The sequence below is a fragment of the Netta rufina genome (assembly GCF_964035555.1).
Source record: "Netta rufina genome assembly, chromosome: 21".
Lineage (NCBI taxonomy): Eukaryota > Metazoa > Chordata > Aves > Anseriformes > Anatidae > Netta > Netta rufina.
The window spans coordinates 5,763,849-5,784,062 of NC_140145.1; the positions used below are offsets into that span (position 1 = coordinate 5,763,849).

The window sequence follows — 20,214 nt, forward strand, 5'->3', positions numbered from 1 at the left end:
AAACTCAAAGGACAACCTAACATCCAGTGTAGTGTTCTAGTTCTCAAAAGCCTTGAAAAAACAGGCCACTAGTCACAGAAGTGGGGCCCAAAACAATGAATAAACAGAAATCATCATTTTTAAAGGCTAAAGCTTGTAAGTTAACCGCAATTTTTTAATCCAAATGCGTAACAAGTCTGAGGGAAAGATTAATGGAGTAAAAACACTGAAAAGCACTGTTTTAGAAAATAATAAAATGTAGAAAAATGGGACAAATAAGCCGTGTCTTATGAAAGCTGAAATAAGACCACGTATTCAGGCATGTGCATGGCAGAACGCCTCACCTGACTCACTACAAATACAGTCTTTCAATAAGAACCAGCCTAAAAAATAACCCGAAAGTACAAATGCAGAACAGATTGAAGATTAAATAGTAATAACAATCACCATCAGAGCTCGCTGGCTTGCTGATTTATATCCATCCACCCCGGGTACATTTCAGCATTATTCAGAGGCAGTCACAGCACCATCCCTTCGGAGCACAGCTGAGCCGAATGACAATCACCCTGCTTCTTGGCTCCAATCTCCCACCAAACTTCAGACTCTCAGAGCAGTGTCACTGGGAGCAGGATAACTAAATCTCGCAGGCTCTTATTAAAAATGAAAGCCTGCACTTAAAACTGCATTACAGTTTCAGCGAGAACCCAACTTAAACCCACGTACAGACAACTCCCCCCTCCGCAGCCCAGGAGACCGGATCCGACCTCGCGCGGCGCTGCAGAGGTAGGAGCTCTCGTTTGCCAGTTATTCCTTCTGGCAGCTCAAACCTTTAGCTCAGAGCAAATGGCATCAAGCACATCGACAAGGAGGAAAGGGGGTGGGTGAAAACCCGAGTGTCTGCCTATCAACCCACATGGAAAAGGGGCTCGGGGGGCAGGAAGGATGCTCGGCAGCTCTAGAACACCGAACAGCCCAAGCAATCAGATTATTTCACTAGCAGCCCAGGCTAATTGGAAATTAAACCAAGTGTGTAATGTGGTTAATGAAATACAACGTTCTGCTGCCTAGCAGGAACCTTCAGCTCACTGCTCTGTTAAAGGGAGGAGGAAAGGAAGAAAAATCAAGGGGCTTCGAAAAGATGCTGAGGAAAGGCAGCCTTCCCCACCTCGCTGGAGGCTCCCATCCTCAAGAAAGCCAGGCACCACCTTTCATTTAAATGGCCCAAGCAGGCAAGGCAGAGAGCCTGTATGAATATCTCACAATGCATGTAACGTGCGTAGAGCATTACATCTGGGAGACTAAAACATCTCCAGTCTCTGCATAGTGTTGGGAAGGAACAGCTCACCTGTCCAGCTCGAATTGTGACAGGGTTCTCAGGAAGTCGTTCGTCTTCCACAGCTTTCGTTCCAGCAGGCTGTGCTTCAGTGCCTAAAACTCTGGAAACATATTGCTGGAAAGCAATCAGCTCCTGCCCAGGGAGCCAGAAATTGCCTGGGTGGGGTGGGGAAGGCCTCCTGCTTGCTTTTCGCAAGTGGGATGAATTTTTCTGGAGGTGGCGATGGCAGGGAAGGCGAAGTGATGCGTTTCTCATGGCGTGCTTGCCCTAACTGGTTTCTGCACTTCGTACAAAGCACTGCAGAAGAACACTACTTGGTGGCAGGCTAAAACACTGCTCCTGCTCTTGTCCTTGCAAGATCAGGATGTGTCAGCTATAAGATGGGAAACCACGCTCCCCCAGCTGTCGAACCCCTTATGGTGGGTGAGCAGGAAGGTGCTCAAGGATGTCTTCAATACCAAGGATTTCTCCTTGGTGCAATCGAGCATCCTAGTGCAGGAAACCAAGCTCTGCAGGAAGCCACTGAGGATCTGCAACCCCCTCAGCCTCTTCCAGAAAGCACTGGGGTCTGACCCCAGCCTGGCTTCAACCTTCTCCCACCCACTGTAGGACCAAGCACCTATCACACACCAGAAGCATTTCTTTTACAGCTTTTTACTAAGTCCTTTGGCAATTTCCCTTGCAGAGGTTCTCACTGGCACCATCCAGTGGCAAACAGGGGTCCCTCTCAACCAAGCAGCCTTCTTAGAAGGGAGCCAAAGCTGAACATCAACAAAAACTTTAATTAGCCCTGAAAGGAGGGAGAACTGGGGGGTAACAAAACATCATAGCTGCAGTGCTTTGTGCTTGTCAATAGCTAGGAGTGTCTGTTCTGATGGAAAATGTAACATCTAGGCACACATTGACAGAATTCCCCAGCACCCTAACTGATACCAGAAATCCTGGCAGGGTCTAATCAGCAGGACTAACACTTTGGAAGTTAGACACACTGGCAGCAAAAACTGGAAGGAGACAAGCTGTGAGGGATGAGTTTGTCAATTAGGCTTTATGAACGAGGGGTCTGTGAGGACAGACTCGGTGCAGTCATGGAAATTTGTGCATTATTACACAATGTGTCGCATCTCTGCCAGAGCGAGGGCACCCAAAAGGAAGAGAAAAACACTGTTTTGTACATGCTGCTCTGCAACCCGGCCCTATTTCATTTCCAGCTTGCTACTGTCTGGCTTCTCTGCAGAAAGCGTTACTCTCCCTCCCAAGTAGCCTCAGGTAAACAGCAGGAGCACCCTATAAAAAGCCCCAGTGTGGAGCCACTCAACTTAATTAGCCCCTAAGCAGTGTTCTCATCGACTAATGCACGCAACACTGGGTCAACAATTGCACCTACTGATGCCTGCCAACACCGTGAGGTGTCTCCCAGAAGGAAATATTAGCTCCACTAGCACCACAAATGTTTAAAATCCACACCACAACCTACACATAGGAGCGGCACCAGGAGACAGCCCTCACTGCAACACCCAGGCTGAAAAGAAGAGAAACGCTGCGCCCAGCGAGGCAGGCAGGGTGTCCTGGGGGCAGCCCCAGGCTGCTGACATGCTGCACAGCCCACAGCTCCCAGCAGGGTTCAGCTCCACACTAGTGTGAATTTCCCAGTCCTTACAGCTCGCACAAGCAGGGATCTCAAAGTCATCTGGGAGCAGCGGTTCACTCTTGGCACTACATAAAACATCAGCTGAAGAGGGAAAAAAAATAGAGCTGTGAGAAGTCCAAGTTTCCCCAAGAGACAAAAGCTCTCCTGTGCCTGTGAAAAAGGTGGTGTTCCACCCCCAGTCAGACAAGAAGAGTCCCACATCCCAAACTCTGCTTCCCACAAAACCCTGTTGGGACTCAGAGGACCACCACCAGCTTCTTGGCAAGGGGTTCATTTCTCAGCTTTATTACAAAAAGAGGAATAAAATTCCTGCAAAGCATGCAGCAGAGGACAGCCCAGGAGGTAAAAGCTGCCTCTGTTCCTGAACAGGCCCATACCTCAGACCCAGCCCCAGAGGGACACGCAGCTTGCCAGTAACAGGAGAAAAGAAAGAATATAAACAGCAGGAGAAAGAACTCTTCCTCCATAAAGTCTTCCAGGAAGCCCAAGCGTACACCTGAAGTTCTGGTTGGCAGAGCAGGAACCTACAGGGCTTGCAGTCACAGCAGGAGAGGAAGAGAACACCGTGATACAGATCAATGGGTTTTCAGCCTAGTCCAAAACTTGATGCTGCTAGAGGGGATTGTGACTAAATCAAGAGGAACCTCGTCTCCTCTGGTTGCCAGGGCTCAATAGATTCCCTTCTTGCTGCGTGTTATTAAACGCTAAAGGCAAAAAGAGAAGCACAACAAAAGAGCAACTGTATTCTACACACACGGTGCCTCTGCTAATCAGCTTGTTTTGTGATCTCAGTTTACTTCGTATGGATTCACAGCAGCGTTTCGCCAATAAGCTGGGGGGATGCACAGATGGTGGAAAACATGACATGCTCCTGGACAACGAGTAAGTGCTATGTCCACACAGCCCAGGAAAAAACAGGAGCGGAACAGCCACACCTGTGAAAGCTGCGATCCAGGGCATCACAGAGACAGGGCAGAATATGAGAAGAAATGAGACAAGGAATTAGAAATCCAATAGCACCCAGAGAACTGGGAGAAGGCGACACCAACCAAACTGAAGCCTCATGGAGAACACAGATTGACAAGAAAATCATTCCACGGGTTAATAGTTACCCTAGGAGGTCAAGGATTTAAAGTGTTTGGAGAGGGAAACGTTGTTCCATTCAGATATTAAAAGACCAGTAAGGCTTAAGATGGATTTCCTCTTATGTTTCTCTGCTAATATTTACATTCCTGGGCAAAAACAAGAAGTGCAGTGATAAAAGCCAGAAGGGAACTAGTTACAAAATAAGGTGTCCAACTATAAACAGCTTGGGTTCTGTTTTAAGCTGCTGCCATCTCGTGGTCCTGTTCTCCATCACCAGGGCTCAGAGCTCGCAGTGTTCTAACGACAGGCAGTCAGTCACTGGGTCCGATGCACAAGAGTCAGAACAACACACCAGGATGAAGAAAAAGAAGTTTGTCCTCCAAAATACTTCAGAGAGCCCCTGGCCATAAACAGCCACGTCAGAGAGCTACCCCTCTCACTTCACTATCATCTGCTAACGCTGGGTGTGAACAGCATTGGGCAGAAATCTGCCATCCTGTGTGAGAACACACAAATCCTGGGGTGTCCTCCTCAAACTGTTTTGTTAGAGAAGCGTGAGGATCAGGGGGAGCACAGGCTGTCCGGATTGAACTATACCAAAGCCACCAGCAAGAAAAGCCCTTAGGATGGAGCAAGTCCAAGAGCACTTAAGTCCAGGCCCTAGCTTTATATTCTTTCCGACCTGGTTCTGCTGAGCTTCACATGAGGAGACACTGAGCAGTGAAGGGAAGCTGTTTGCCCTGAGACACATCTGGAAGAAGCAAGGATTCACCCTGTGAAGGGAAACTCTTCAGCAGGATGCCAAGTGACAAAAGGGCAGCCCCCACCAATTTAGGCCCACATGCAAAATGAGATTAAAGACTCCATCCCTAATCAGACTTCTGCAGTGTAACCACGCAGGAACTGAACCACGTCACCGTACGTGTTCCTGGCCCACTGCCCACAGAAAGACACATCTCGGGTACTCAGCTGAAACGCAGTAAGCCACCAACCCATATGGTAGCTTGCCATATATACCCATAGCATACAGACGTGATTAGAGTCTGCATTAATTCACTCAGGAGAAGCAGCAAAGCTACCACAGGGATGCTGCAGAAGCAGGCAGTGAACTACCAGGTTCAGGTGCCAGTCCTTGAATCACAGCTACAGCAAGCTCATCTGCAAGGATTTGGCCCTGCACCTCTTCAAGGAAGCACCTCGACAGCCCTGAATATCCCCAGTCCCTTTTTTTTGTGTGATTCTGTGATAATAAACTGCTAGTTCCAAAAACATGAAAAGAGTGTTTCTGACAAGGTCACCTCCAACATAGCATCAGCAACCTCTGTGAGGAGGGTGATTTGAGCTCACACACCCTGATCCCTGCACAATCACAAGCCACAGATGGAGCTGTTATTCTGCACAGCACCCAGCTTGAGCAGCGAGTGCCTGCTCGTGTGCTAGAGGCAGCCAGTTACAGGAGAGGACTAAAAACCTTCTTGAGGACTATTTTTCAACAGGAGGTTTTTTTAGCTCCTACTAAAAACCCTCATTTTTCAGAGGACAGAGCAAGTGTGGATTTCCCGTCTAAAAACATTCTGCTTCATTAAACGTCTGATGTGCCTGTTTCCACCAGATATCAAAGAAGAGAAGCATTTAAAATAACAAAAACATGACTGAGTTTAGCTAACAAGTTGCAATAAATGAGATGCACCATTTACAGACGAATATGCCACAAGGATGGATGTATCTGTACCATTCTTTCCATTAATCTTCCTTTTGATATCTGATACTGATACATTTTTTACTTAACAGAAGCCTCCAAGCAGGGCTGCATTCCACCTGATTTCCACATGGAGTAACACCTTGATAAATACCAGCTTGCACATAAACATAATTTATTTGGCAAGCAAACCCCCACTTGAGTTTCACATGGAGAAAGCAGGAATGAGCTGGATAGCTTGACTAAGAAGATGAACTTAATTAGGCATGGATAACTCCTGTGCTTGGGGGAGCAACTGTGCTAGAGGCACAAAGGAGACCAAAGCAGCAAATTTAACTCGAAGGAATATCTGTATCTACTAAAAGTTGTAACCAAATTAAATACTGCGTTAAGTCAGCATCTATAAGGGCCCCAAAACTGATAAAAATCTCTCCCCATGCACGCTTAAAAAGCGAGAACATAATGAATGCCCTGTCTGCCTGGGAAGCTGGTCACACAATCTTCCCAGTGCATGGGAAGATCTGAAAACACAGCACAGGCCTCCCTCCTTCCTCACCATCGCTCCTCCAAATTGTGTTCTCCTGCTGTGAATCCTCAGCTTCAGGGCAAGCAGGTAGGTATGATACGGGTCCTGCAGAGTTTCAGCTGCAAAGATTTTCTGTCCCAGACCATCTTCATTACCACCAGGGAGCTCATTAGTTGTACTGATGTTTGATTAGGAATCCCTACGCTACTTTCGCTGGTTTATTTATCAAATGAAGCATATTCTGCCCTTTGGTATTTCTCCCCTTCTCTCCATTCATTTCAGTCAGCGTTCAGTTAATGTGCTTTCGAAATATACATCGGTTCTCTCCTAACAGCCACTGCTTCATTTACCAAAACAGTTCCACAGAGATCAACGAGCAGAAAGGGCAAGCAAAACCTTATTCATTTCTCCTTAAGGACTGCAGCACTTCAGTCTGAGCTCCTCAACTCACATCCACGTGGCTGTGAGGAATCAGGAGAAGGAAATTAGAAAGCTGGAACCAAGGCTAGGAAACAAGCAGGTTATATGCCTGCCCACAGCTCTCCATCACGGCCCGTGAACCAGTAAAGGTCGGGGCCAGTATTTAAGTGGAGTTAAAGCAGCCCAATCAAGTACCTTCAGAGGCTGTAAGGCACTCTCAATATCAAATTCATAAAAAGCAGGTGTTCTCCTTATGGCTCAAAATTACCAAGACAGAGAGAGCATCTTCAAGTAGTCATCAGTATTCATGCAGAAGCCTGGCATAATAAATTCGGAGAGGCATGAAAAGAGAAGAGCTTGTAAAAGAGACTGATACCAGCAGTAATAGGCACCTCTATCTTCTGGTATGCACCACTGCTCACGGACTTGTGCCTGTGAAAGCCAGACACCTTTGGTTTTATTTCTAAGAAGCCATAAGAAAAGCAGACAGCAGCCTTCGCTCTCTACTGCAGGGGGTGGTACCTCACCACCCACACTGGATTCAGCCAGAGCTGCCCAAAGATAGCTATAGCAAGACAGCACGTTGCTTTACATGGTTTGATTCATGCAGCATAGAATGAGTTGTTAGACCCACCCTCATGATGTGAAATGATGTCTTCAAGCAGAGACCATCAGATCTGTACTCTAGAAGAGCTTAAAAAAGCAGTCACTTCCTAAAACTCTGAGTTAAACCAAATCTTAGAAGTTTTCCCTCTTGGTAGAATCAGAATGTTAGCAGTATGCTCACTGAATTCTGGCAAATCACAGGAAAAAACACTGAATGAAAGGATTATGCATCGGGGCACTTCAGTCCATTGTCCACCATCTTTTAATTGCAAAATAAGCGTAAAATGCTTATATGCAAATAGACACTTATCCGTGAAAACAAGATTTAGCTGGTAAGTTACCCCTGTGAAATTCTTGGTCTTGACCTCCACCTCTTCTCTGGCAATTCATTTAACTTCATTGAAAACGTAAGCAGCAATTCCCTTCACTCATTACAGGCCAGTGGATTTATCTGGATTAGTGAGTGAATTCATCTACTCTCTCAATCCAAGAGCCAAAGCCTGCAGAAGGCAACAGCCAGGGGCTGTAGCCAAAGTAGCAGCCTCCAAAAGAGTATTTCTCACCCTGCTTTTCTGAGTCATTTGACCAGGAGGTTAAACTTGCTGCAGTACTTAAGACAGGTAAAACAGACAAAAGCCCCAACAGACCTAAGAACAGAAGCCATGTCCTATTTTCCTAAGTAGTGTTTCTCTAATCAATGCATTCCTCACGGTGCATCAGCTGCAATTAAAAAGCCTTCAAACTCCTGATTATCTGCCTGTTCCAAACTCAGGCAGTGCATGGGAAGTACGGGTACATTACCATGGGATTGGAGTCTGCAATCAGGTCACGCAGAGAATCCAGAAAGCCCTGGTCCTCCACCATCTGGGCATTGATGTCATGCAGCTTTGCCACGCAGACAGCTGCAGTCTTTCGAACGTAAGGGTCTTCATCCTTCAGACACTTGCGAAGAGGCTCGCACAAATACTCTGTGATCTTGTCCACCCTGATGCATCCCATCGTACGGACAGCCAGGGCACGGATGAGAGGGTTTGGGTCTTCACAGTCCTGCAGGCAGGCAGAACACAAAGTCATCAAATCTGTGCCACTAGCCACTAATGTCTTACCTCTGGTCAGAACCATGCTGTTCTTATTTCAAACAAAAGCCATTCTCTCTGATTAAGTGCTAAAAAAGGCAGTGAATTCAGTGCGGGGACAAAAGGTGGAACTTACTGGTTCACAGAAACGTTCTGTACCATCTCAGAATGTTTTCAGGCTATGATAGCTTGCAAAAAAGTAAAATTGTGATCTGTGTCCCTTGTTTCTCCCCAAGCAAAGCCTCCTTCAACATGATCTAGCAGCCAAATCTAAAGTCCAGCTGTGCTGGAAAGGGATCTCTCACCATCTGCAGGCTTCTTTCAGAATAAAATACAATACTGGTTTCCAGCCTTACTGTTTTAAAGGAGCAAGATAATATAATGGGAAAAGTCAACAATGAAACTTAACACAATAGTCAACAAGGCCTGTTTTTCACAGGCCATCAGGCTTAGACGTAAGCATCCCTTACATTTGCAAGGAAAGAAGCACCAGGCAAAGGCTAGTCTAGAGGCACTTTTCTGATGAGAAGACTGAATTTCAAACCTGCATAGTTCTCCACACAACTTTAAAAATTCAGTAGGTTTTACAGCTAATCTCTTAGCCTACCCTACCCAATCCATCCACATCTCTGAGCAACACTACTCCATATTCACCTTATAATAGGATGGATGCAAAATGACCTACAAAAGAGCAAGGCAAACTTACCTTTCACTGTTTTAACATCCTGTAGCTGAAACACATCCAGAGGCATCAGTTCCAAAGCACACAAGAGAAGTGACATCTCTTACCACCCTGAACTGGGAACCTGACGCGAATCACTGAACTAGGGCAGACTAGCACAACACTTTCCCTTTACAAACACTTGTCCCTCAGCTTGCCAAAATAGACATCAGATATGTTTGTTAGCCTGTTCTAACAGAATTATGCTTTCAGGGTATGCCAGACAACAACATTCCTTCCAAGAGCCTGCAGAGGGAGGTAGGGACATCATCCCTGGCCAGAACAGGCCTGCTCTCAGCCTAGCTCCTCTCACCTTTCAGCCTCACACATACTAGAAACTCAAACCACCACCAGATTCCCCAGTTTCTGGAATTTTGTAATGCTTCAGGGGAGCCTCAAAGTTTTTCTAAGCGCCAGGTTTTAACTTACATAACATGAGACTGAAATAACATTTCCTAGATAAGGAGAGGCAACTTGACAACAGAACTAAAGGCAACACTACAATCAGGCTGTTATTTTCCATTGAACTGCCTTTCATTTTCACCACAGATAACGGTTTTCTATACAGTGCACAGCTGAGACATACAAAAAAATACATATCTGTATGACAGAGCTACTACAAAGGCTGGAAGATGAAAAATATCTATCCTGCCATCCAGTGACAGCAGGTGGTCTTCAATGATGATTAGCAAAATGATAGAAGCAGCTTTTCCTGGAGCTTGCTCCCTCATAGCCACTTTCTGCAGCACTTAAACCATCTCCTCTGCAATAAGTAGAGGCAGCAAGAGAAAGGCCCCAGATTTGTCAACTCCTTATTTCCTACTACCCTATGTGTACCTCCCCACGCAGAGACTCTGGTCCAAAAGCTGAGGTCAACAACAGCTCAGAAAGGCTAAAGGGCGAAGGAGAAATGGTGACAATCACTGTGCTGAGCTGCTTTCTGATAAGCTGTGGGAACAAGTTACCTTCACAAAGCTGTTGACAGCCATAATGGCCATATCTGGCTGACTTTTGGCATAGTTCATCAGGTACAGGTACACCAGCTTCTTTAACTCCAAGTTGTCAGTCTGCATGCAGTTCACAACATCGGGAAAGAGCGAGCTGGATAGACAAGAGATAAGCAAGAACAGAGAATAAGCAGTGAGATCACACAGTATGCAAAGGGATAGCAACAACACCAAGGAAGCCAAGAAAACAAGTTCAACTCTAATTATTGTGCAGTCTAATGACAGGTCACGTCCCTCCCAAAACAGTTTTATAACAGTTTAATAATTTTTTTTTTTATGGGTTTTAACCAGATCAGTGTCTGGAACAGGTTTTAAAAAAAAAAAAAAAGGCATCAGTTTTCAAGTGTTTTAATTAGGGATTTCACCAAACAAGAAGACTTTACCATGCCAGGCCTGGGAATTAACCAACAAGAAAAACGGATGCTTTGGTAAAATGTTTTGGTAATGCAAGACATTTACAAAGAAGCTGGTAAACCCTTAAGAGGTTAGGAGATTAAACACCGATGAGCTGAGTTTCACTCAAATATCAAGTGTCAGCCTCTAAACAGCACTGCAGAAGAAAGCAGAGAGTTACACAAGGACATCTGCAGCTCTAAGTATGATGTAGAGATCTAAACATGAAGGTCAAGTGTTGCGGACAAAAAGATTACTTTTTCTTCCCTCCGGTTTATCTGTTCCTCCATCCTTAGATGAAGTCATAGGTCTACATTTGCTATCTTATCTTAATTTCTGTGGCAACACACCACACTGCCATGAAGCCTCTGACAGAGATGTGTGCCTGGTGCTCCTGACTGAGGCCCAGCAGACCCAGAGCTGCTACAGGTGAAGTTTGCTGTTACCTGACATCCTTCCCCACAGTCATGGCTGCAATAACCTTCTTTACAGCTTCTTTCCTCTTCTCTTTCTTTTCATTATTGAGTTCAGCCTTCAGTTCAAAGATCTCTCCTGGAAAAAAAACAGATTGAGGTTCTTGGGAGAAGAAAGAGGGTTGGCTTTAGAGAGAGACTGAAAGTGACTTTTTATTCTTCTGGCCTGTTGTTCCCATAAACCCAACGCAGGTGGAAGCTGTCAGACTTCATGGAGAACACGGTGCAACAAGAAACAACCTGCAACACTCAGAATGACACGGGCTACACCTTGCTAATGAGAAAGCCGTTAACAAGAACCACACTGCACGTTGCAGCTCTCCCACTTTCAGAACATGAAATCACATCCCTGTAGCATCTGTTTCTCAGAAACAACCATTATATAACCAGAATGAGAAGATATTTGGAGACGCCAGAATCGTGCCTGCAAGAAAAAACAAACTTAGCTAGGAATTTAGCCCAGACTTTTTAAGTTTTGCCCATCAGCACTTGCTTCCTGCAGGGGCAGTGAGAAAAGAGCAGAACAAGACTGCAGTGTAGCACAACTGCCATGATACATAGAGATGGGAAAGCACAAATTTAGTCCAGTGGAATAAATTCCTCCCGGGCTAGAAGGACAGAGCTCTTGCTAAGAAAAGCAGCAAGTAACTACAGCCTGCCCCGATGCCGAGGTCACCAGAGCAGCCTTGGCATGATGGCAGTTCTTCCAGATAGCGCTGCATGGGGAGGCAGCTCAGGCTGGATCACAAAAGCAGCACAGCAAGTTTGCAAAACAGGGTAATGCATGCAGAAAGCAGCTTATCAGGCCTGCTCCAGACACAGCAAGCAGTGCGAGACGGGTAACGCTCCTTTCCCAGCAAGGACAGCGAGCAGCACTGCCACTAGAAATTACAGGCTGAGGAGGGCACGTTCACTACAAATATCAAAACATCTCTGACAAAATACCTCCTAGCCCCTAGCCTTTGATTCCTACACACCAGTGCCATTCTGTCAGAGCAGCAGCACTAATTACTAAAGAGCCTGGCACAAGAAGACCAACGTGTACTTCACACCGAACAGAAGTTACTGCTTTGTGTGAAGAGGGCAGTGACCACTTGTAGCATCGCCTGCCTGAGCATGAGATGCCAGCATCACTCACACCGAGATCACGCCCCGGAGCTGAGCAGCAGCTTGCTCACCAGAGCTCACCCGGTGTGCCCTGGCCTCTTGCAGGCATCTCAGAAAAACACAGCTGATGCTTCAGCGCTGAACTTACAGCCAGAGGCGCTCCTCAGAACGAAGCGAACTGCATTTGCTTATTTTATGTTTCATTACGCTTCGGTATGAGCTCAGAAACGGATCAGCACTGTGGTTTTTTCACTAGCGAGCATTCACTAGAAACACTCAGCCGTTCTGGAAGGGAGAGGTTAATGTGAACCATTTCCACATCTCCCAGAGAAGGGATGAGCAACATCAGGCTTAAATTGCAGCCAGGCAGAGCTAGGATAAACAATGTTTTGTTTGAGAACATGTCGGGAAAAGAAAAAAAAAAAAAAAAAAAGCATCTGCCTGGGACTGTTCCAGCAAACAAAGTCCTGCCCTGGGGAGGTGAATGGGTGAAACAGCCCCAGGGATCCCTTCCAGTTTTTAACTGCTGCTGTTTGCCCAGAGGAGAGGTGACCACCACACATACAGTGAAGCCCAGTGAACGTTAAAAGGAACATGTGGAAAACAAACGTATTTCACTGCAACTTTGAAGGAAGAAGCAGCAGAAAACCTCCATTATCTGCGTCAGCTTGATGCAGAGAATCATGCTTTCACCTGAAATATTAATCTCTCTCCATCAACTTTATCCCATGATGCCCATCTGAACAACCATCCTCAGTCCTGAGCTTCAAAGCCTACAACCAAACCTCTGTTTCTGACCATACCTGTACACATATCCCACTGTTTTGATCTCTGATCCTTGAAAAACCAACAATTTGGGTCACTTGGTGCATCACAGAGCTGTGTATTACACCACTTTTGTCTTCTACCACCATGTGACCTACTTCGGAAGTTTCTCCCTGGGTGATTAAGACGAGAATCAGGGGCAGAGCTAACAGAAAGGCACAAGTTCTTCTGCACGCAGTTAAAGGAGCTGAGTAAAAAATAGCCAGCCACCACCTCCAGTGCTCTGCTCCTGCTCCACGCTCACCTTTTTTATTGGTCGTGAAGTACTTGGAGTCCGTCATGGTTCCAGCTCCTTGGGACACCTGAAAATAAAAGCGTAAAGGAAGAGTCAAACAGCAGAGATGGCAGCAGCCAGTTTGCAACCCAGAAACTCGGAGGAACAACGGATCGGCGAGCAAACGATGTGTGGGAAGGAACAAACACCCCACGTGCACGCACACACAGCCTTCATCCTGCACCTGCTGCTGGGGTTATTCGGCAAACCCAGGGACGTGGAGGGCTCACACGGACAATGTCAGTGAAAACACAATGCAACAAGCTGGAAAAGTCAGTGAGAGGCTTTTAAATGCTCCATCTGAGGATGAAAAGGAAGTTTTTAACTGCCTGCACTCAGCAGATCTTGACACGCGCTGCGCTTGTCTTTCCCCCAGGTACACAATTTTGTTTTCCAAAAAAAGCACTGCCCGTTTGAAGCCAGAAGTGGAAGTTTGAGACAAAGGGACCTGCCAACTCCCCCTAACGATACAGCTCCAGGCTGCACCTCGATGGGAAGAGCCATTAACCCTTCTGCAACGCCTCCCCCGAGGCTCCTTCATTTCGTTTCCTACTTTTGGTCTTCCTAAACCCTGCCAAACAGCTGACAGTTTCGTTGCGAAGCAAAGCCTTCACTTTTCAGCTCTCTCGAGCTTGAAATTGAAATCCCTCTGCCAAGACCTTCCATCCCACCTCCGCCAGGCACACGAGCCTGTGATTTCGGGGCTGCCCTGCACATTTATGGACCAAAAAACACCGCTGGGCCAGCGGGCGCTTACCAGAGCTCCGAGATCAGCCCCAGCAGCTCCACGAAAACAAACGCTGGGCGCATCACACCCAAACGCATGTGGCGAGCCAGCACTTCTTCTGGCGGCTGCCAGCTCCTAACAAACATGACTCAAACAATTCTCAGGCGCTGCCTGAAAAACAAGCAGAGGGTGTGCAGCGTGCTGCTCCCCACGCCACAATCTGCCTGAGCGCCGAGGGCCCGCGACCCTCACCACATCCAAACGGGGCTTTTTCCTATTTTCCCCTTCTTTTTCTACTTTTTGCCCAATTCCCTTCCTCTTATATGTACTTATACAACCTTAAATGCCACCAGCAAAGCAGCGAGTCATTTTTTCCCTGCTTACCACTCAGATTTGCTGGCTCAGCACCCAAAGGACGAGCATGGCTGTGAGCCCCGACACCCACCCGCACAACCAGCTCGCTGCTCCGTGACACTTCCCTTCCTTTCCCCATCCCTTTACCAGCCCTACCACCACCGCCACCCTTTTCCTGACCAGAAGTTGAACCCCCAGGAGCTGAGGGAATGCCGCAGACCTCCAGTGGCCTCCTTGAGCAGGCAGAGGAGAAGCAAGCTGTGGCTGAGCCCAGCTCCCCGCAGCTCCTGGATCCTCACGTCCCCTAACCAGGCACCAGGACTGGGTTTTTATCTCCCTTCTCCTTTTCTGCTCGTTTTTTTCCTCCCTTCCTGCCATGCCGGCTGAGCAAACCGCCTGGGGGAGGCTCTGGGGGTGTTCCTCCTGCTCCTGGTGGCTCTGAGCCACCCACCTGGGTCACCCCGAATTCATTTCACAGCGACCAAAGGAGCAGGTGACTGAGAAACCCAGGGAAAAAGGGGCACAGCACTACATGCCTCGTGCCAATCGTGTTCAGCTACAAGGAAGAAGCCCTGCTGGTCCCGGCGCTGACCTTTAAACCCGCAGCATCTGGCTGCTGCCCCTGCCTGCAGGCAGGAGGAGGGGTCCTGAAGCCGCACGGCGCCCACCTCCCCTCCCTTCAGAGGGACAGGGAGGAGATTTAGCCCCAGAAGCCAACTACCGAGGGCACGGCAGGGAAAAGGGAAGCTCCTTGGGAAGATCCGGACCCAAATTACCCTCTCTTCACCAGACCCGTTCCCCTCCACAGCACCAACAAGCACTGGGGGGGGGGTCCTGGCCCCTGCTCAGCCCCATCAGACCCGGGGGTGAAGCCGAGGAGAAGCCCCCCGCCTGCCCCTGCCCCCCCTCACCCCCCCAGCACCTCCCACAGCTCTCCCAGTACCCCCCAGTTGCAGACACATCCCCCGTCCCTGCCCAGTGCCCGCTCCCAGTGCCCTCCCAGTGCCTCCACCTGCTCCCAGTCCCCCCCCAATGGTCCCCCTATCCCAGTATCCCACTCCCAGTGCCCCACCAGTGATCGCCCCACCCTATTCCAGTATCCCCTCCCAGTCCCTCCCCAGAGCCACCACCCACTCCCAGTAACCCCTGCTGGTATTTTGCCCCCACCCTATCCCTGTATCCTCTCCCAGTATCCCCCCATACCCCACCCCTTCCCAGTATCTCACAAGCTCCCCCCAACTCCTCACCCCAACCCCTCCCAGTATCCCCCCAGTTCTCCCTAATACCCCCACCAGCATCCCCAACCCCCGCCTGTGTCCCTTCCCAGTACACCCCCAGTATCCCCCAATACCCCTTCCCAGTAAGCCTTCCAGTACCTCCCAGTCCCCTCAGGCCTTCCCAGTATCCCCCAGTACCCCTATCCAGTGCCTCCAGCCCCTCCCTGTACCCCCTCCATCCCCCCCAGTACACCTCAGTATCCCCCAGTACCCCTTCCCAGTACCCTCAGCCCCTCCCAGTATCCCCCAGTCCACCTATCCAATGCCCCCAGCCCCTCCCTGCACCCCCTCCCAGTTCCTCCCAGTACCCTCTCATTCCCCCCAGTATCCCCCCAACATCCCTTCCCAGTAAGTCTCCCAGTACCTCCCAGTCCCATCAGCCCCTCCCAGTACCCCCCAGTACCCCTACCCAGTACCCCCGGCCCCTCCCTATACCCCCTCCCAGTTCCTCCCAGTACCCCCCAATATCCCTTCCCAGTCCCTCCCAGTATCCCTACCCAGTGCCCCCGGCCCCTCCCTATACCCCCTCCCTGTACCCCTCCCAGTACCTCCCCGTATCCCCCAGTCCCCCTACCCAGTATCTCCCAGTATCCCCTCCCAGTACCTCCCAGTCCCCTCAGCCCCTCCCAGTATCCCCCAGCCCCTCTACCCAGTGCCCCCAGCCCCTCCCTGTACCCCTCCCAGTCCCCCCCAGTCTCCCCAGTTCCCCCACTCACCGCTCCGCTCACTCTGCGGGGGGGGGGGGGGGCGGGTGCTGGGCGTGGCCTCGGGGCGGATGCGGAAGCTGCGGGGCGGCCTCGCGAGAAGCGCCCCTCCCTCCCCCCCCAAAAAACCATAGAGAGGAGCCGCGCGCGGGCCTAGAGCGCCTCCCGCCGGCGGCGGGGCGGGCGCCATGGCGGAGCTGGGCGCGCACCTCACGGCGCCCCCGGCCGATGGCGGCGGGGGGCAGCGGCCCAGCGTCTTCGAGGCGGTGGCCCAGGAGAGCCTGACGGCCGCCCTGAGGCCTGCCCTGCGCCACCTGGCCAAGGTGAGGCCGCCCCCAGCCCGGGGGGATCCTCAACGGGGCTGCGCTGGGTGCCCCCGGCACCCATGGGTGCTGCCTGAGGAGGGGGTGGCTGCAGGGGTGGAGGGAGGGGTGGGGGGTGCTGAGGGGGGCTGAGGGAGGTCGCTTTGTGTGGGTATTGAGGCTGGGTGTTGTTCTGTGTGACACCCTGCCGAGCCTTCCTTCACCAAAATTCCCTTTTTTTGCCCCAATCGTGGGGCAGCCTCACAAATTGGAGGCACCCAGCCCAGAACCAAAGGTGGAGGGAGAGGTGCTGGGTGCTGAGGGGTGCTGAGGGCAGCGAGGGTGGTCACTTGAGGTTGGTGCCTCCCTGTGTGACACCCTGCTGAGCCTTCCTTCACCAAAATTCACTTTTTTTGCCCCTCTCATGAGGCAGCCTCACAGCCTGGAGGCACCCAGCCCTGAACCAAACCAAAGGTGAAAGGAGAGGTGCTGGGTGCTGAAGGGTGCTGAGGGCAGCATGAGTGATCGCTTTGTACAGATAATGAGGTTGGAGCCTCCCTACATGCCTCCCTGCTGAGCCCTCCTTCACCAAAGTTCACCTTTTTTGCCCCACTCATGAGGCAGCCTTACAGCCTTGAGGCACCCAGCCCCAAACCAAATGTGGAGGGAGAGGTGCTGGGTGCTGAAGGCAAAGTGAGTGATCACTTTGTACAGATATTGAGGCTGGAGCCTCCCTGTGTGACACCCTGCCAAGCCTTCCTTCACCAAAATTCACCTTTTTTGCCCCGCTTGCAGGGCAGCTTCACAAATTGGAGGCACCCAGCCCCAAACCACAGCGGTGATTTATCTGTAGCGCCCGTGACTCCGTGCGCTGCCTCCAGCTCCATCCCTGCCCCGTGTTCTCGCTGCAGGTGCTGGCCGAGTCCAACCCCGGGCGGCTGGGCTGGCTGTGGCGCTGGTTCGACGAGGCGTACGCTGTCCTGGACCTGCTGCTCCAGCAGCACTACCTGGCCACCTGCAGCGCCTCCTTCTCCGAAAACTTCTACAGCTTGAAGCGGGTACCGCTGCGAGGCCGCCAACGGCCAGCCCTGGCCGCCGCCGGGCTGCCCAAGAAGCAGCACTGGCGGTCCCTCCTGCTGCTCGTCCTCGTCCCTTACCTGAAGGGGAAGCTGGAGAGGCTGGTGGCCAGCCTCCGGGAGGAGGACGAGTACTCCATCCACCCCCCGTCGTCCTCCTGGAAGCGTTTCTACAGAGCCTTCCTCGCCGCCTACCCCTTTGTCCTCATGAGCTGGGAGGGCTGGTTCCTGGTCCAGCAGCTGTGCTACATCCTCGGGAAGGCGCAGCACCACTCGCCCCTGCTGCGGCTGGCCGGCGTCCGCCTGGTCAGGCTGACTGCGGAGGACATCCAGAGCCTGGAGAGGAAGGTGCCCGTGCCCACCTCAGGGCAGGCACACAGGTACGGCACGGGGTGTCGAGTTCGAGGAGGTTCTGCAGGTGGAAGTGTCTTGTTCTGCAGAAACTCTTCAGGGAGAAGCTTGCTTGCGCTCCAAAAGGGAACACGATTAGTGTAGATAAGCAAACAGGTAGCAGAGATTAGCATCACAGCCTTTTGTGGTAATAAAAGTGCCTTGTTTTTTTCTCTTGGCACCCCATCTGTTCAGTCCTTACCTAAGGGAAGCTGGCTGCAACATATTGCTAAGAGGACTGAACCTGGGTACTAGATGTTTCTGAGCAGCAACACAGTCATTACCACAGCCAGTGTTCTGCACAGGGATGATCCAGGGGTGAAATGATCTCTGGTCCGGGTCCCCTCAATCCAAACTCTCCTCGTTTAGTTGGAACGAGACTTGAAGCTTTCTTATCACACAGAGAATCTGAGACATCCTAGATGTTTCCATTACAAACAAGGGATCCGCTGGTGTCACAGCTTAGCGTTAAGAAGCCGTAGAAAGCGGTGCCCTGCTACTCCCCGAGCCTTTTTGCCACGGCTTGCAGGCAGCGATGTGCCTTACTAATAATGATTTCTCCCTATCTTCTGTCCCTGCTCCAGCATCACAACACGAGTGCAGTCAGCGGCGAGGCGAGCGCTGGGTGGCATCGCCTTCTCCCTGTCCAGCGGGCTGGCCGTGTGCGTGTTCTTCCTCCAGTTCCTGGACTGGTGGTACTCCTCGGAAAACCAGGAAACCATCAAATCCCTGACGGCGCTGCCCACTCCGCCGCCCCCCCTGCATCTCGACCACGGGGAGGGCTCGGTCCTTTTACCCAAGCTGAAGACGTTGTGCCCGCTGTGCCGCAAAGTCCGGGTCAACGCCACCACCCTGTCCACGTCGGGCTTCGTCTTCTGCTACCGCTGCATATACAGCTACGTGAAGGCTCACCAGCGCTGCCCCGTCACCGGCTATGCCACGGAGCTGCAGCACCTGGTCAAACTGTACTCGCCTGAGAGCTGAACGCACTGCCCCGTGCTGCCCGAGACATCGCTGGGGACTGGCTGGGAAGGAAGGCGGTGGATGAACCCCGCTGCGCCGCTCTCTCACACCTCCTCCTCCTCAAAGAGGGGGAGAAAATAGGAAAAGGGGATCGCTCTTTGGGACTGGGACCACTCATCAGTTACTGTCGTGGGCAAAACATTCTCAGTGTAGGGAGATCAATATTTATTGCCTGCTACTAACAGACAAGGGGAGCTATAAAAGCAAGCTAAAAACACCTTTACCCTGTCCACTCTCTTCTTCCTCCTCCCCCCAGGCAGCACAGGGGAACCCCTACAGCTCATCAGCTCTGAAGCTCCCCTGAACTTGGCTGCACGGAGCTTTGCTGCCCTCAGAACCTTCAGTAAGGTTCCTGTGGCAGAGTTTCAGAGGGGTTGGACAGCCTCTGCCTGTCAGCTGGCACAGAAATGTCTTCGTGCACCAACTGAAGGAGAGGAAGCGCTCATTTAGATAATACGAACGCAGATCAGAGAACATCACTGGTGAAAGTCCTGCTTGAGGGCATGAGCTAGCAAATCAGGTAGGAAGAAGTGTCTGGGTGAGCTCGTCCTCCCTCAGCTGCTCCCCAGGCACTCGCGATGCCTGGGGCAGGCCCTGGCACTAGACTCGTCTAAGAGCCAGGCTCAGACCTGTCCGCTGATCGCGCTATTCTTAGGAGTCACCCTGCATTTTCAGGCTGCTCACCTTTGAATTAATGAGAACATCACACCCTTAATTCCTACCAACAGTGCTAAATTAAGACTTCTGACTCTTTAAAGGAACAGGGGTTGGTATGTACAAACAGGGACGCAGGAGGGAGGGTATGTGTTCTCCAAAGGGAGAAAAATGACAAACCTGATTAAAGCAGTGCTGTGCCAACTGATGAACTGTTAGATGTGTCTTTGAATCTGTTGGTGTCTGCTTTTATAAAGCAAGATTCTTTCTTCACTGAGAATCCAACTGTATTTCTTTTCTGATACTGGGAAAAGCTTGCTAGTGGTTCTATTTACATAACACAGACTAAAGCTGCTTCCACCTTTGCGGATGATGACCATGGATAAAGATTAGCATTTTGCAGGCTAGGAACCTTTAATGTCTGTGTTTGAATTAAGGATTATGTCGCGATTGTTCCAGTCTCAACCATGTAGCACACTCATATCGCAGTGAAGCATCTTTCATTGAACAGAAGAAAAAAGCAAATGCATG

General features: G+C 50.4%; 2 protein-coding genes across 5 annotated transcripts in view; one reads left to right on the top strand and one right to left on the bottom strand.

The window, feature by feature from the left end:
* AP2B1 (adaptor related protein complex 2 subunit beta 1) overlaps positions 1–20,214 on the bottom strand; it is an 80,302-nt gene that overhangs the window by 58,197 nt on the left and 1,891 nt on the right. For 2 of the 3 annotated variants that reach the window (XM_084299726.1, XM_084299724.1), the window contains exons 1-5: positions 16,251–16,275; positions 13,147–13,204; positions 10,944–11,049; positions 10,063–10,198; positions 8,102–8,347 (exon numbers count right to left, since the gene is read on the bottom strand). In XM_084299726.1, the coding sequence (XP_084155852.1) occupies positions 8,102–8,347; positions 10,063–10,198; positions 10,944–11,049; positions 13,147–13,183 (525 nt within the window). In that variant the 5' untranslated portion in view covers positions 13,184–13,204; positions 16,251–16,275. Of the gene's footprint in view, positions 1–8,101; positions 8,348–10,062; positions 10,199–10,943; positions 11,050–13,146; positions 13,205–16,250; positions 16,276–20,214 lie in introns of those variants that run through there. The other variant, XM_084299725.1, reaches the window with a different exon arrangement.
* Positions 16,417–19,891, top strand: PEX12 (peroxisomal biogenesis factor 12). Of its 2 annotated transcripts, XR_014619046.1 has the most exons (4): positions 16,417–16,561; positions 17,452–17,996; positions 18,591–19,549; positions 19,599–19,891. XR_014619046.1 is itself a non-coding variant. In XM_084299741.1 (3 exons), exons 1-3 carry the CDS (start codon positions 16,427–16,429, stop codon positions 18,988–18,990), a joined length of 1,080 nt encoding a protein of 359 aa, XP_084155867.1. In that variant the 5' UTR covers positions 16,417–16,426; the 3' UTR covers positions 18,991–19,891. The 2 variants fall into 2 exon arrangements, 1 of the variants encoding a protein (XP_084155867.1); XM_084299741.1 differs by having other exon boundaries at positions 18,591–19,891.